Here is a 13348-nt window from a genome sequence, read left to right on the forward strand (position 1 = left end):
AAGAAAACTCCAAGCCCAGTTGGCTTTGATGATAAATTCTATTTAACAGTTAAGGAAAAAATAATACCAATCCTATACAAAATCTTTCTGAATATGGAAGAGGAGGGAATACCTTCTAGCTCATTTGGTAAGGCCAGTACCTGGATATAAAAACCAGACAAAGATATTGCAAGATAACTACAGACTCAAATCCATGATAAACATAGACACAAAAATCTTTAACAAACTATGAACAAATTAAATCTAGTAACACATAAAAAGGATAAATGCATTGTGACCAAGTGGATGATACTAGGCTGGTTCTTGTTTCAAAAATCAACCAATGTAATTCATTATATCAGTAGACTAAAAAAGAAAAACTACATGATGATCTCAATAGATACAGAAAAAACATTTGAAAAAATCCAACATCCACTCCTGATAAAAGCTAGGAATATAAGGGAAGATCCTCAACTTCATAAAGGGCATCTATGAAAAAACTACAATTAACATATTTAATATGATATTATGCTAAGTGAGATAAGCCAGGAAAAGAAAGATAAATACCATATGATTTCACTTGTATCTGGAATCTAAAAAATAAAATAAACAAATAAAACAGTAACAAACTCATAGATATAGGGAACAAATTGATGGTTGCCAGAAGGGAGGGAGAAAAAAAATAGTGCAATATGGGGAACAAAGCAACAATATCCACTCTCACAACTTCTATTAAACCTTGTATTGGAAGTTCTAGATAGTGCATTAAAGCCACTCTCTCCCCTAGAAAAGGCATATAAAATGGAAATAAAAATTTGAAATTATTTTCACTTGCAGGTGACATGATTGTCTATGTAGAAAATCTTTAAAAATCTACCAATAAGTTACTAGAACCAATAAATGACTTTGAAAAGCTTATAGGATACATCAATACAACAAAATGGAATTGTATTTCTATACAATAGTAACAAAGAATTTTAATTGACATTAAAAAATACTGTTTAAAATACCATGAAAGTCATGAAATTTTAGGGCTAAGTATAACAAAATATGTGCAACATTTATATGCTGAAAACTATAAAATAAGTTAGAGCATCAATAGATTTCAAAAACTTCAGCATACATAGCATTAGATACAGTTCCATATTTGTTTATAATATTTAAGGCAAAATTTACTTCCAGTGAAATGCACAAATATTAATTGTGCCTTTGTTGAATTATGATGAATGTATACACCTGTGTAACTCAAACTCTTATCAAGGTACAAAATGTTATCATGATCCAACTAAGGTTTTTATGACCTTTCTAGTCAAACTCTGTGCCACCTCCCATAGGGAACCACTGTTTTGAATTAGTTTTCCATAGAATAATTGTTTTAGAACAGCCTAAGTGCCCATCAGAATGGGTTATAAAAACTATGGTACACAATGGAATACAATGCAGCAGAAAGAAATCTCCTGCCCTTTGTGATGGCATGGTTGGATTAGAAGAACATTATGCAAAGTAAAATAAGCCCGTTGGTGAAAGACAAAGACTATATGATCTCACTTATAAGAGGAATCTAATGAACAAAATAAACTAACAAGCAAAACAAGAAAGAGACATGGAAACATGGAACAGACTCGCAGCTGCTAGAGGAGAGGGCAAAGAGGATAATGGTGGAAAGAAGGGGGAGGAATTAGTCAAAGAACAGGTATGAAAGGTATGAATGACCCGTGGACATAGACAATAGTGTGGGGATTAACTGTGGGAGCAAGGGGTGGGATGGGCAGAGGAGGGCAAAGGGGGAAAATTGGCACAACTGAATAGTAAACAAGAATAATAAAAAAGAACTTTATATAAAATGAATAGTAGAGTATGTACTCTTTTGTATAAGGCATCTTTCACTCCTAAGTTTCAAAGAACATGAATCGAACAACTTTATATACAGAGTCATTCAGAAGTGTCTGTCTATGCAACAATAGTTCAACACAGAAACTAACTTCTGGTTTGAATGCACCAGCCAAAAGGTGGCACTAAGAGAGCCATGGAGAAGGAATCTGGCAGTGAGCTGATAAGGACCAATGGGGTCCTCCCAGAAGTACCCTGGGAGGTGGTGGTGGCTTATGTTAGGCTGGTAGGTCATAACCAAGTATAGCAACAGCCAGTCTAAACCTGGTTCTCTGACAGAGAGAGAGACTGGAGAAGAGGGGAAAGGATTCATTCTTTAGAAAATCAGACAAGTCAGATCTCTGAAAGCAAAGCTTGGGGGACCATTTGCAAATTTTGGAGCTCGATATAGTTTTAAAGCAGGAAACGGAAGGGAATACATGCTGTTTTGTATCAGGTACTAGGCCTGACACTCTATATACACAATCTTATTTGATCCTCACAATTGATTTATGAGACAGCCATTATTTTCCTCCACTTTAGTAACGAAGCAATTAGACTTTATTCAGTACTGCCCATTTTATGGAGTAAAAATTGTTTTTGTCCCTTTAAAAATCATATAACTACAAATTTTGGTGGTTGAATGACATAGGCAGTAAAATTTCAGGTTACCTCATGTAGCAATATTTTTGCCCATATATCTCCTAGGGCAAGAGATATGAAGGAAAAATAAATAAATGGGACTACATCAAATTTAAAAGGTTCTGCACGGCTAAAGAAACCATCATCAAAATGAAAAGGGAACTCACCATATGGGAGAATATATTTGCCAATAATACATCTGATAAGGGTTTAATTTCTAAAATATATAAAGAACTAATGGTACTCAACACCAAGAAGACTAACAACTCAATTAAAAATAGGCAAAGGAGGGCATACAGAGGGCCCAGAAACATTTCAAAAGATGCTCAATGTCATTACCCATCAGAGAGATGTAAATTAAAACCACAATGAGATATCACCTCATGCTGGTCAGAAAAGCCATCATTAATAAATCAACAAACAACAAGTACTAGAGAGGATGTAGAGAAAAGGCAATCCTAGTAGTGCACTACTGTTCAGAATGCAGACACTGACTAGTATAGTCACTGTAGAAAACAGCATGGAATTTCCTCAAAAAATTAAAAGCAGAACTGCCCTTTGAACTGGCAATTCCATTGCTGGGATTATACCCTAAGAACCCTGAAACACCAATTCAAAAGAACCTATGCACACCTATGTTTATAGCAGCACTATTTACAATATCCAAGTGCTGGAAACAGCCTGAGTGCCCATCAGTAGATGGGTGGATCAAAAAATTGTAGTACATTTACACAATGGAATACTACACAGCAGAAAAAAAATAAGGAATTCCTGCCTTTTGCGACTGTATGGATGAAATCGGACATTATTATGCTAAGTGAAATGAGTCAGTTGATGAAAGACAAATAATATATGATGTCACTTATAATAGGAATCTAATGAATAAAATAAACTATCAAGCCAAATAGAACCAGAGGCATAAATCATGGAACGGACTGACAGCTCTAAGAGGGGAGTGGGGAGGTGGGGAATGGTTGAAAGAACATGAAGAGATTAGTCAAAGAACATATATGCATGACCCATGGACATGGACAATGGTGTGGGGATTGACTGTGGGAGTAGGGAGATGGGCTGGGTGGAGGAGTGCAGAGGGGAAAAGTTGGGGCAACTGTAATAGCATAAATAATAAAATATTTAAATTAAAAAAATCACATTATTGAAAATTTTGCTGGTTGAATAACTTGCTTAAGGTCACTCAAATACCAATTATAGAGTCAGGCTATAAATCCTAGTTCTGTTCATTTTGTGAAGGAAAAGTTATTTTACTCTAACTCTAAAAATGAGGAAACTGCAATTTTGGTGGCTGAGTGTCCTGCACAAGGTAATAAGCTACCATATGGTAGACCAGGACTATATAGTTTTGAGAAATTATAATTGTTTTCAAATGATTCACCTTGCTTTCTCCTTAGAAAGAGAATAATAAAGCTCACCCATGCAAGAACCAAGTCCTCACCTGCACTGTCGGCTTCCTGGGTTTCCAAGCACTGCCAAGTGCCAAGCTGCTGTCCTCGAGAGTACTGTGCTGGGGATTATGATAGCAAGCTGAACACCGAATGCATTGGTGGTGGTGGCACCGACAGTTGTAGCAGTTTGGCATCATATTTCTCTTTCGCAAAGCAGGGCAGATTTCCCCAGAACAATAAATGCAAGGGTCATGTACTACAGCTCCCTGAACACTGCAAGAGTAAGAGCAGGTCCTGTGGTAATCAAAATCACCACAGTGCAGTGGCTTACAACACACAGATTGTTCTAGACCTTTGCTTGCAAAACATTCTGAGTAAGTAGGAGTTTCTGACTGAAGGGGTGAAATGGAATGATATGATTGGTCTGTGGCATGATATGGTTGGTCTGTGGAATGATATGATTGGTCCATAGGATGGTGCCTCAATTCCCTGTAGCTGGAGCTCATCGGCTGGAAGTTTTGGTCTACAGGTTTTGGTCTCTGGGTAAAAGTCTTGTTACTATGAGTGCTTAAACCTGGCAAATGAGAGGTTGATAAGGATTTGCTATTCTCTTCAAAAAACTTTCTTCTGTCTGCAAAGGGCAAGAGGATGGCTTCCTCCCCAGTTTGGCCAGTAGAAGCTTTCAATTCCTTGTTATCTCCTTGGTTGGAAGAGCTTTCCATGACTAGTGCCACATGCAGCTGCTGGTTATGCTCTGGAGACCATCTCCAATGACCTCCATGGACTCCATGGTGAACTTTTGTTTTCTCTGAGTCTGAAGAAGATGGATCAGATGCTTTCCACCAGGTGTTCAGGTGCATAGAGGACTGGCTAGGCCTCTGGCCAGGGCTTATTTGTCCCTCCAAGCCTGTTCTCGATTCATGGCTCTCAGGGGCTTTGCTGAGGCACTCTGAAGATCTAGCCCTAAGCAACATACTCTTGTTAAAGGTCTTGTCTCTGGGGCTCGGTGGTTTTTTATATGAAGGTAGAAGAGGTGAGTTAGAGGCAGGAAGTAGAAGACTTTCTAGGGGCTCCTCAGTCTCTTCCACTGGCTCCTTAGTGTCACACAGCTGTGATAAGGGACTCTTGCTTTTATGGAGCTGAGCCTTCCTCCTCTGAATTTCATTACGCAAGTTGGTAGCAAAACGCTCACTCTTCCGCCGGTTTTGGATTGAGCGGCCCCGGGTCCCTCCATTTCGCCTACCACCCATCTGGTCACACTCCTTGGGCTCCTTGTTCCCTACTTCAGTTGCCTCTGTGGTGCCAGCTACTTTAGTGGTTGAACAGTCCCTGGTTTGTTGAACAAGAGAGCCAGAAGGACAGGGCTGCTGGCTGGCCAATTCATTACCTGCTCTACTTATTCTGTTTGGGTCCTGGAAACCTCTTTCTGGAGGGCGTCCATCAGTTTCTTCATGGTGGGAGATGCTTGGGCTCTGGTACCCCGAACCCAAAGGCCTATTATCCACTTGCCTGGTCTTTCTCTCTTTGCTGGGCTGGTCCTGGTTTCCCCCTGCAGGAGGACATGGACTTTTCTTCCCTGTGTGGCTGCTATGCAAAAGGGACAGAGTCCACTCATGCCCATCCTTCCCAGTTGGGAGCTCCATCCCCTTGCTACCCCTGGTATCAAGGTGCATATGCTGCAAGTGGGATGCCAGCAACTGTTCAGGGGCACTATGGCGATGGCCTGTGGGTCCCATGAGGTGTGAAGGGCTGTCAAAAGAAGAAGTCTTAGCTAGCTCTGCTGAAATCTTGTTGAGCGGGCTGGAATCTATGCTGGAAACTTTGTCGTATGATTTTTGGAATCCAACAGCTTTGGCTGAGGCCTCTATCAGTAGGTGCTCATAGCCCTGCTGGTTGGATTCAGGAGGTTGGTTGAGCTCACAGTTCTGATGGCTCTGATTTGTCATTTGGTCTTGCCCACTGAGGCAGCAGAACCTGTTAGGATTCCTTGGGCACAGCTCGGTGTCTAAGCTTGGTTTCTCCTCCTGTTGTACAGAGTCCATAGGCTCAGAAGCCCTCCTCTGCTCTCCATTGTAGAGTTGGCCTCTGGAGGCATGAAGACTATCTCGCCTCACTGGAGGTTGTGGTGGACCCTTGGCAGCTTTGGCAGGTTCTGAGTGGTGGACCTCCTGTGGGAGGGATGACATTTGAGGGCTGGAAGTCAGATGGCCCCCGTTGGTGCGCTGGGTACCTCCTGAAGTCTCAGCCACATTAAGCCTGCCATTAGGGGCCTTACTTAATCCTGGGCCTTGCATGACACAGTCTGCAGATGCAGGATCCTCTGGCCTGAGGGAAAGGGCACAGTCAGAGGCATTTGAGCTTGCTGAGAAAGAGCTGTAAGCTGAGTCGCGTTGGTTGGGGTACATGTTCTGGTCAATGGGCAAGAGGTGACTCTCATAGGTGGCTTGGCCTGGTTGTTCCAGGCTCTCCATGCTGCCAATGGAGCTGCTTTTTTCAGTGCTGCAATGCCGGGAGAGTGGACACCACTGCACACACACGTCACTGCAAGACAGAGGGCATACTGATTACTTAGCCAAATTATCAGATCCCTCTCTTACTGTGGCCAGCCCTGCCATGGGAGAAGGCAGGACAACCCAGAGGTACCCATGCCACAAATGAAAGTGAGACAAAGCAAGAAAGGAAGTAAGGAAAACAAGGAAAGGGATGGATACTGGGATACTACAGTGATGTAGTAAAATGGGAATCTAAACAGCATATGGAAGGAGGATGGAGCAACATACTAAAGACTAAAAGTGTGAGGAGTTCATTGGGGATTATGTTCTGTTTGACATCAGTGAGTCTAAAATTTCTTTGAACCTGTCACTGTCCCTAGGAAGTCAGCATGGGGCTCTATGCCAGGAGAGGCAATCACAGACTATTACCATCAGGGAGGGGCCTAAAGGGCTGATTCCATTTCAGCCAGCTTATTTTGTAAATCATTGCTTTTGATATTTGAACATGCATCAGAATCACAAGAAGGGCTTGTCAAAACACAGGCCACTGGGCCTCATCACCAAAGTTTTAGGTTTGGGTGAATCCTGAGAATTTTTACTTCTAACAAGTTGCCAGGTGATACTGCTGCTATTGGTCCAGGGAGTACAATTTTGAGAACCACTGGTATAAAGCAAGTCCTGCAAAGGAAGAGATTTTGAGAGCGTGATTTTTCTCAAGATCATCTAGTTCTAGCTTGTGGCCCAGATAAAGCTGGAATTTAGGCATCCCCTGTTTTTGTTTTTTGTTTTTTGCTTGATAATAATAATACTGACAATTGACTGGTGATGTACAATATGCCAAGCACTGTAGGGTGCCTTATTTCAAACTTAGGGCAATAAATTATTATCTGTACTTTACAACTGAGAAAACTGAAGCTTCAAGAGTCAAGTAAACTAACCACAAAGCTGCTAAAGAGGGAGATCTGGAATTAGAACCCAGGCCTCTGTAAGTCCAATGTCTTAGCTTTTCTGCTACCTGTTAAGTGAGAATATAGTAATATCTGCATGAGAGGGTTGCTTTGTGAGTGAATTTATATAATAAAAGTTGCCTTGACTGGTGTCACTCAGTAGATTGATCACCAGCTTGTTCACCAGCCTGTGAACCAAAGGGTCATTGGTTCGATTCCCACTCAGGCCACATGCCTGGGTTGCAGGCCAGGTCCCCAGTTGGGGCCATGCGAGAAGCAACCATACACTGATGTTTCTCTCCTCTTTCTCCCTCCTTTCCCCTCTCTCTAAAAATAAATAAATAAAAGTAAAGCTCTTGTCATAGCCTGGGTACCTAGCAAAAGTTCAATATATGGTAGCTGCTCCTCTCTTGATTGCTATTTCCACTGCTATTTTTATCAGCATCCTCTACTACTAGTATTGATAATACAGTGGCACTTGCCCATGATGCTGTCCTCATCCCCCATGTTATGTAAAGCCAAACTGGGGAGACCAAGGAAGGGACGAAGACCAGACACGATCTTGAATTTTAAGTGTGATTTCTCACACACAAAGCGAAATTGGGCCAAGTCATGTCAGTAACTCCTGATGACTAAACCCTCATAGGTTGCAGGCTATACTCAGAAAAGCTACAGTTCAGAAAGCCACAGCTGAGCAGTGGCAGGAGCCTATGAAAGTCTCAGGTCAGTCTCCTCTAATTCTTGTTCCCTGTGTTGCCCCTCAGCCACTCTGCTCACTTGACCTCTGGGCTGGAATCCTTCAATTCTTTTTTTAAAAAAATATTTTATTTATTTATCTTTAGAGGGGGAGGGAAGGAGAGAGGGAGAGAAATATCATTGTATGGTTGCCTCTCGTGCGTCCCCTGCTGGGAACTGGCCTGCAACCCAGGCATGTGCCCTGACTGGGAATCAAACCATGGTTGTTTGGTTGGCAGGCCTGCGCTCAATCCACTGAGCTACGCCAGCCAGGGCCATCAATTCTTTTTTGACAAGGGGATGTGCTGCCCATCCTACCACCCTTCCTGCTGAAAGCAGGCACGCCCTCACTCCAATAGGACCCAGGCTCAAAATGTGTTTCTGTGTATTCCTCCAGAACAAAATGATCTCTGCCTCTGCCCTGAGCCCATGGTTTCCAATGCCAAAAATAGTCACCAAGTGGGGGCAAACTCAACTTTAGCTTCCCTGAGCCTCCTCAACAGAAATCCCTCCTTGGAGGGATGATCTTGTTATGAAAGGGAAAAGAGAGCTGACACCAACAGCTTTGCTGGTTCTGAGCTTGCTGAAATAGTTGTCTGCCTCTTCTTCTGGGCAGTTATTTCAACAACAGACTATAGCACACTCTCTGCATTGAGAGATCCTCACTGCAGATAGATCCTGTTATTCAGGGAGGTCTCATTCTGAGCATTTTGGTTCTGTGACAGAGCTGATGAACACTGGATGAGATTGTTAGTGAGTCACTGTAGACAGGGAAGGAGCCCCAGGGCCTTCTTTCATTAAGATATCAAGGAGATGAGGAAGAAATACGGAAAGAGTCTGCAAAAGAACAGCCAGTGAAACGGTATGAAAAGCAGGGAAATGTGGTACCTTTTAAGCCAAATGAGTTAAATACTTCAAGGAACATTTTCCAGAAGGAATAGGACTGACCCAAAGTCACAGAGTTAGCAGCAGACTGGGACTAGAATACAGACTAAACTCCCACTCCATTTTCTACTACAGCACTCTGGGCTCTATAACATCTCATTGGTTCTATAGCAAAAGAGAAGGAGTGGCCACATCGTCTACCCTCCAGACCACCTTGAGAGGAGAATTGTAAACTCACCTTGTGTTGCAGCCGGAATGCCAAGACAAGCTGAAGGCTTCAGAAGGGACATGCATGGTGGTAGCTGCTTCAGGGCATCCCTCTAGCAGCTTGGCCACATGCCATGAGTGCGGCCTACTGACAGAGGCGTTTCTCCTACAGCAAGAAAGAGACAGGAAGTCAGCTTAGGGAACCAGAGCTGAAATCACTTCCCAGGCAGCTTCTTCCCCCACCCCCTCTTTCCCTAAAATGAAGTAGAATATCTGGCAAGGAGCTGGTGTGGGGATCTTAGTGGCCCTCCTCAGCTCCCAGTACTCAAATCTCCTTCATCCCAAGGGTAATTCCTGGAGAAAGAAAATGTTCACTTCACACAGGCATTGTGTTCATAGGTGTATCCTAAGCACATATAGGAATGCCAGACACACAGTAGATGCTTAATAAATATTTGTAGAATAAATTAGTATTACTGACCAATGAACAGTGACCCTACCCTAAGTTATCTTGGAGGAAAAAATCAATCTGGCCAATTTTCCCATTTTTCTCTAAGAAAGGAATAGGGCAGTGATTGAGAAGTTTGAATAAGTCAACACTGGGCTTCAAATCCTCTAATCTTGGCTTATTCATTTGATAAGCATTTGTGTATGTTTGTTGTACACCATCTTTGTATAGCTCTGGTGATACAGAGATGAATCGAACATAGTCTTTGCCCTTGAGAGTTATAGATCAATGAGGACAGAGTTATTCAAATACAGAGTGGTAAAGACCTTGAGAGAGTGAAAGATAAGAGGTGAGACACCTGAGTATGTAGGAAAAAAGGTGGCAAGGAGCCCCAACTCCTGCCAGGCAAAATAGAACAGTGTGGTGAATAGTGTATACTAGCTGACAGAGGAGACTGCGGCTCAGCAGGGTAGGGGTGAATAAAGGGGAACAGGTCTAAGACCAAGGCCCTGGATACAACCACAGGGTCTGTCTGGTACTGAAAGCTGAAGCAACAACTCTTGAACTGACTGGCTTATATAGGACCAATCCCTGTTTTCTGGTATATTTCACATGAATATATGCCACCCTTGGATTTGGGTAAGAATAGTATGAAGAAGAGCACACACAGGGCAGGGCATGGGTATTGCCACAAGATAAAGAAGAGTGATGAGAGAGGGACAAAAGGAGGAGGGTGAGAATAAGGAGAGTAGGGGGAAGGAGAGGGAGAAGGTGAGAGGGAGAGAAAGAACAAAGGAAGGAAGGAGGGAGGGAGGGAGACAGAGAGAGGGGGAGAGAAGAAAGAAGAAGAGAGAGAAAGAAAGAGAAAAGAGAAAGGAAAATGAAAGAAAGGAAAGGAAAGGAAAGGAAAGGAAAGGAAAGGAAAGGAAAGGAAAGGAAAGGAAAGGAAAGGAAAGGAAAGGAAAGGAAAGGAAGGAAGGAAGGAAGGAAGGAAGGAAGGAAGGAAGGAAGGAAGGAAGGAAAAGAAAAAGAAAGGAAGGAAGGAAGGAAGGAAGGAAGGAAGGAAAGAAAGAAAGAAAGAAAGAAAGAAAGAAAGAAAGAAAGAAAGAAAGAAAGAAAGAAAGAAAGAAAGAAAGAAAGAAAGAAAGAAAGAAAGAAAGAAAGAAAGGTGTTAGAAGGGCAGGTCAATGGTAAGATAAGAAGGAAAGATGATGCAGAGAAAAACAAATGAGAGAGGGAGAAAACTCTGAGAATGATTATAGATAAATACATAGTAGAAAGAATTGAATGATAGAGGGAGATGAATGACAGAGTAAGAGAAACAGATGATAAATAAGTAGATGACAGAGGTAAATGAATGATAGCTTATTTACTAATTTATACAGTCATTTACTGTGGCAGACTCCACGCTGGATACTGAGGGTGCAGAATTGACTAACATAAGGGCCCCTGTTTTCAAGAAGCTAGTTATATAGTGGGGTAATTCAGCAGAAACAGAAAATCCCTGTAGTGCAGGGCTCTAGAGGGTTAAGGCCTAAAAAAGTAGTCCTGATGAGAATGGCCTTGCTGGGGAAAAGATGGGTTGACTTGTAATGGGCCAGACACAGACAAGAAGGTATAAGAGAAAGGGTAGGGGAAGCTGCTTGCCAAAGGTCTAGAACCAGAATAAATAGGTCAGTAACAGTGACTCAGATTTATTGGGGAGGAAAGCCAGGTGAGGCCCCCACTTCTAACCACATTGTTCTATTATGGATTTCAGAATGCACAGCAGGGAGGCTGAAGACCTAAGAAGACCTTGGGGGGAGGGTGCCTGCTCCAGAATCTCATATACAAAACCCTGATGCTAGAAGTCTCTCCAGCTGCTGTACTCAGTGGATATCTATTAACAACTATTTATAAGGTATCTCACCAGAAATATGATGTGCTACTGTGGACTTTGAACCAACTTATGTATGATACCTCTGGGCACTAAGCATACAGTGGAAAACAAGGGACTTCTCTTATTTTGGGCACTTCCTCCACATCCAGGATTCCTCAAGTTCTTCTAAGTCCAGGGTTTAAAATGTAAGCAGTCAGCTTTACTATCACCTTCTCCCCAACAGTCAAATTACTCACTGAGTTCTTCAGAATCATCTTTTATTACATGTCTCTGGTTCTGCCTGTCTTTCTCTCTCCATTCTCACTAAGACTGTTCCACATAATCACAATTTCCTCCACATAACGCAGAACCCACCACCAACACCTCCTGTTCTAGTCCAGGCCCTTAAAACATTCTATATTCAAACTAGTATGTCAATCTGCCAGCCAGTCTCCCCTTGTTCTACCTCCAGACACTAGTTTTAGATCATATCATGTCAAATACCAACTGAATTGTGGCCCTCTCCTATTCAAGAATCTTCACTGGCTCCCAATTTCTTACTCTGTCCTATAGGAAATGTAGATTGGATCAGACTTTCAAAAGCCTTGATAAGCTATCTTTACCCATCCATCCCAATCCTATGTCTCTGCTCCAATCACACTCTTCAACCAGCTTTGTGCCTTTGCTGTTGGTTTTCTAGTAGAATCTAGCACAGGCTCTGGAGCTGGACCACCTTGTTTTGAATCCTAGATTTAACACTTATTAGTTTTGTTGCTTTAGTTAGGCGACTTCACTTCTTAGAACTTGAGCTGCCACAGTAGTAAAATGGGGATAATAGTATTTAATTAATGGGGTTTGTAAAAAGCAAATGAGACAATGCATTCCAACTGCTTAGAATAGGGTCTGGTAAGCCCTTACCCAATTTTAGTTATTACTATGACTATTTCCTTTGTCTGAAATTTACCCCATTCCATTTTGTTAATCTAAATTCTACCTGTTCTTTGAGGTACTGCTCAAGTACCATTTCCTTCAGGGTGTTTGCCCTTAGTAATCTAATCCTCACAGTTTGGCCCATAATAATAGGGGTTTTATATTGCTCATCATTATTTCATGCATGTTAGTCTCATCCTACCAACTATACTGAGCCAGCAGACAATGAGACAACAAGTGAGACAGATCTAGGTTCATTTCTTAACTCTACCACTTTAGATATGTGATTTTTTGCAAGTCACTTAGCCCATTGACCTTCAGCTTTCTTATCTGAAAAAGAGAACAATAATCCTTACCTGGCTAGGTTATCATGGGGGTTAGAGATAATATTCTCAAAGCATCTGTGACACAGCCTGATACTTGGCAAGTTGTCAATAAATAGGTACTCTAATAAAGGTTATCAGCTCAGACTTGTTCTTCATGGTTTAAGAGTACTCCCACCCAGATTTGTCCATCCACTGTCAAAGTTCTGCTGTATCACTTCCTTGCCACACTTTGAAAAGAAGCTTACAAAGGCCCCTACTCTCTCTAGGGTTACTTCAGGAATAGAAAAAAATCCCAGAGAAAATGTAAGCAAGTCATTGAGGGCTTTGGGAACACTGGGGGAAAAACTACAAGTTAGGGGGAAGAAATCCCAGTAGAGGAACTGCAGCCAGTGCTGGAGCCTCCTAGCCTTCCTTAGTTTGGGAAAAAAGAGGAAACTATATATAGAATCTAATAGTTGGTCTATAATTATTCTTGATGAGCTCTAGACTTAGTCCACACTTACATTCCAATCCTAGCTATGTGACTTTGTATAAATCACTTCTCTGAGTTGTAGATTCTTTACCTGCAAAATGGGGGAGATAACTATCTCTTATTCAGGAATTACAGTCTGGATTAAGTCCCACGTG

General features: G+C 42.0%; 1 protein-coding gene across 5 annotated transcripts in view; it reads right to left on the minus strand.

Moving 5' to 3' along the window:
• Positions 1 to 13348, minus strand: part of SHROOM4 (shroom family member 4) — a 262559-nt gene that overhangs the window by 48139 nt on the left and 201072 nt on the right. For all 5 annotated transcript variants that reach the window (XM_037159038.2, XM_053670636.1, XM_053670639.1 and 2 more), the window contains 2 exons: positions 9191 to 9325; positions 3944 to 6434 (listed from right to left, as the gene is read on the minus strand). In XM_037159038.2, coding sequence (XP_037014933.2) covers positions 3944 to 6434; positions 9191 to 9325 — 2626 coding nt within the window. The remainder of the gene's footprint in view (positions 1 to 3943; positions 6435 to 9190; positions 9326 to 13348) is intronic.

This window comes from Artibeus jamaicensis, unplaced genomic scaffold, assembly GCF_021234435.1.
Source record: "Artibeus jamaicensis isolate MK-2021 breed Jamaican fruit bat unplaced genomic scaffold, CSHL_Jam_final contig_60, whole genome shotgun sequence".
NCBI lineage: Eukaryota > Metazoa > Chordata > Mammalia > Chiroptera > Phyllostomidae > Artibeus > Artibeus jamaicensis.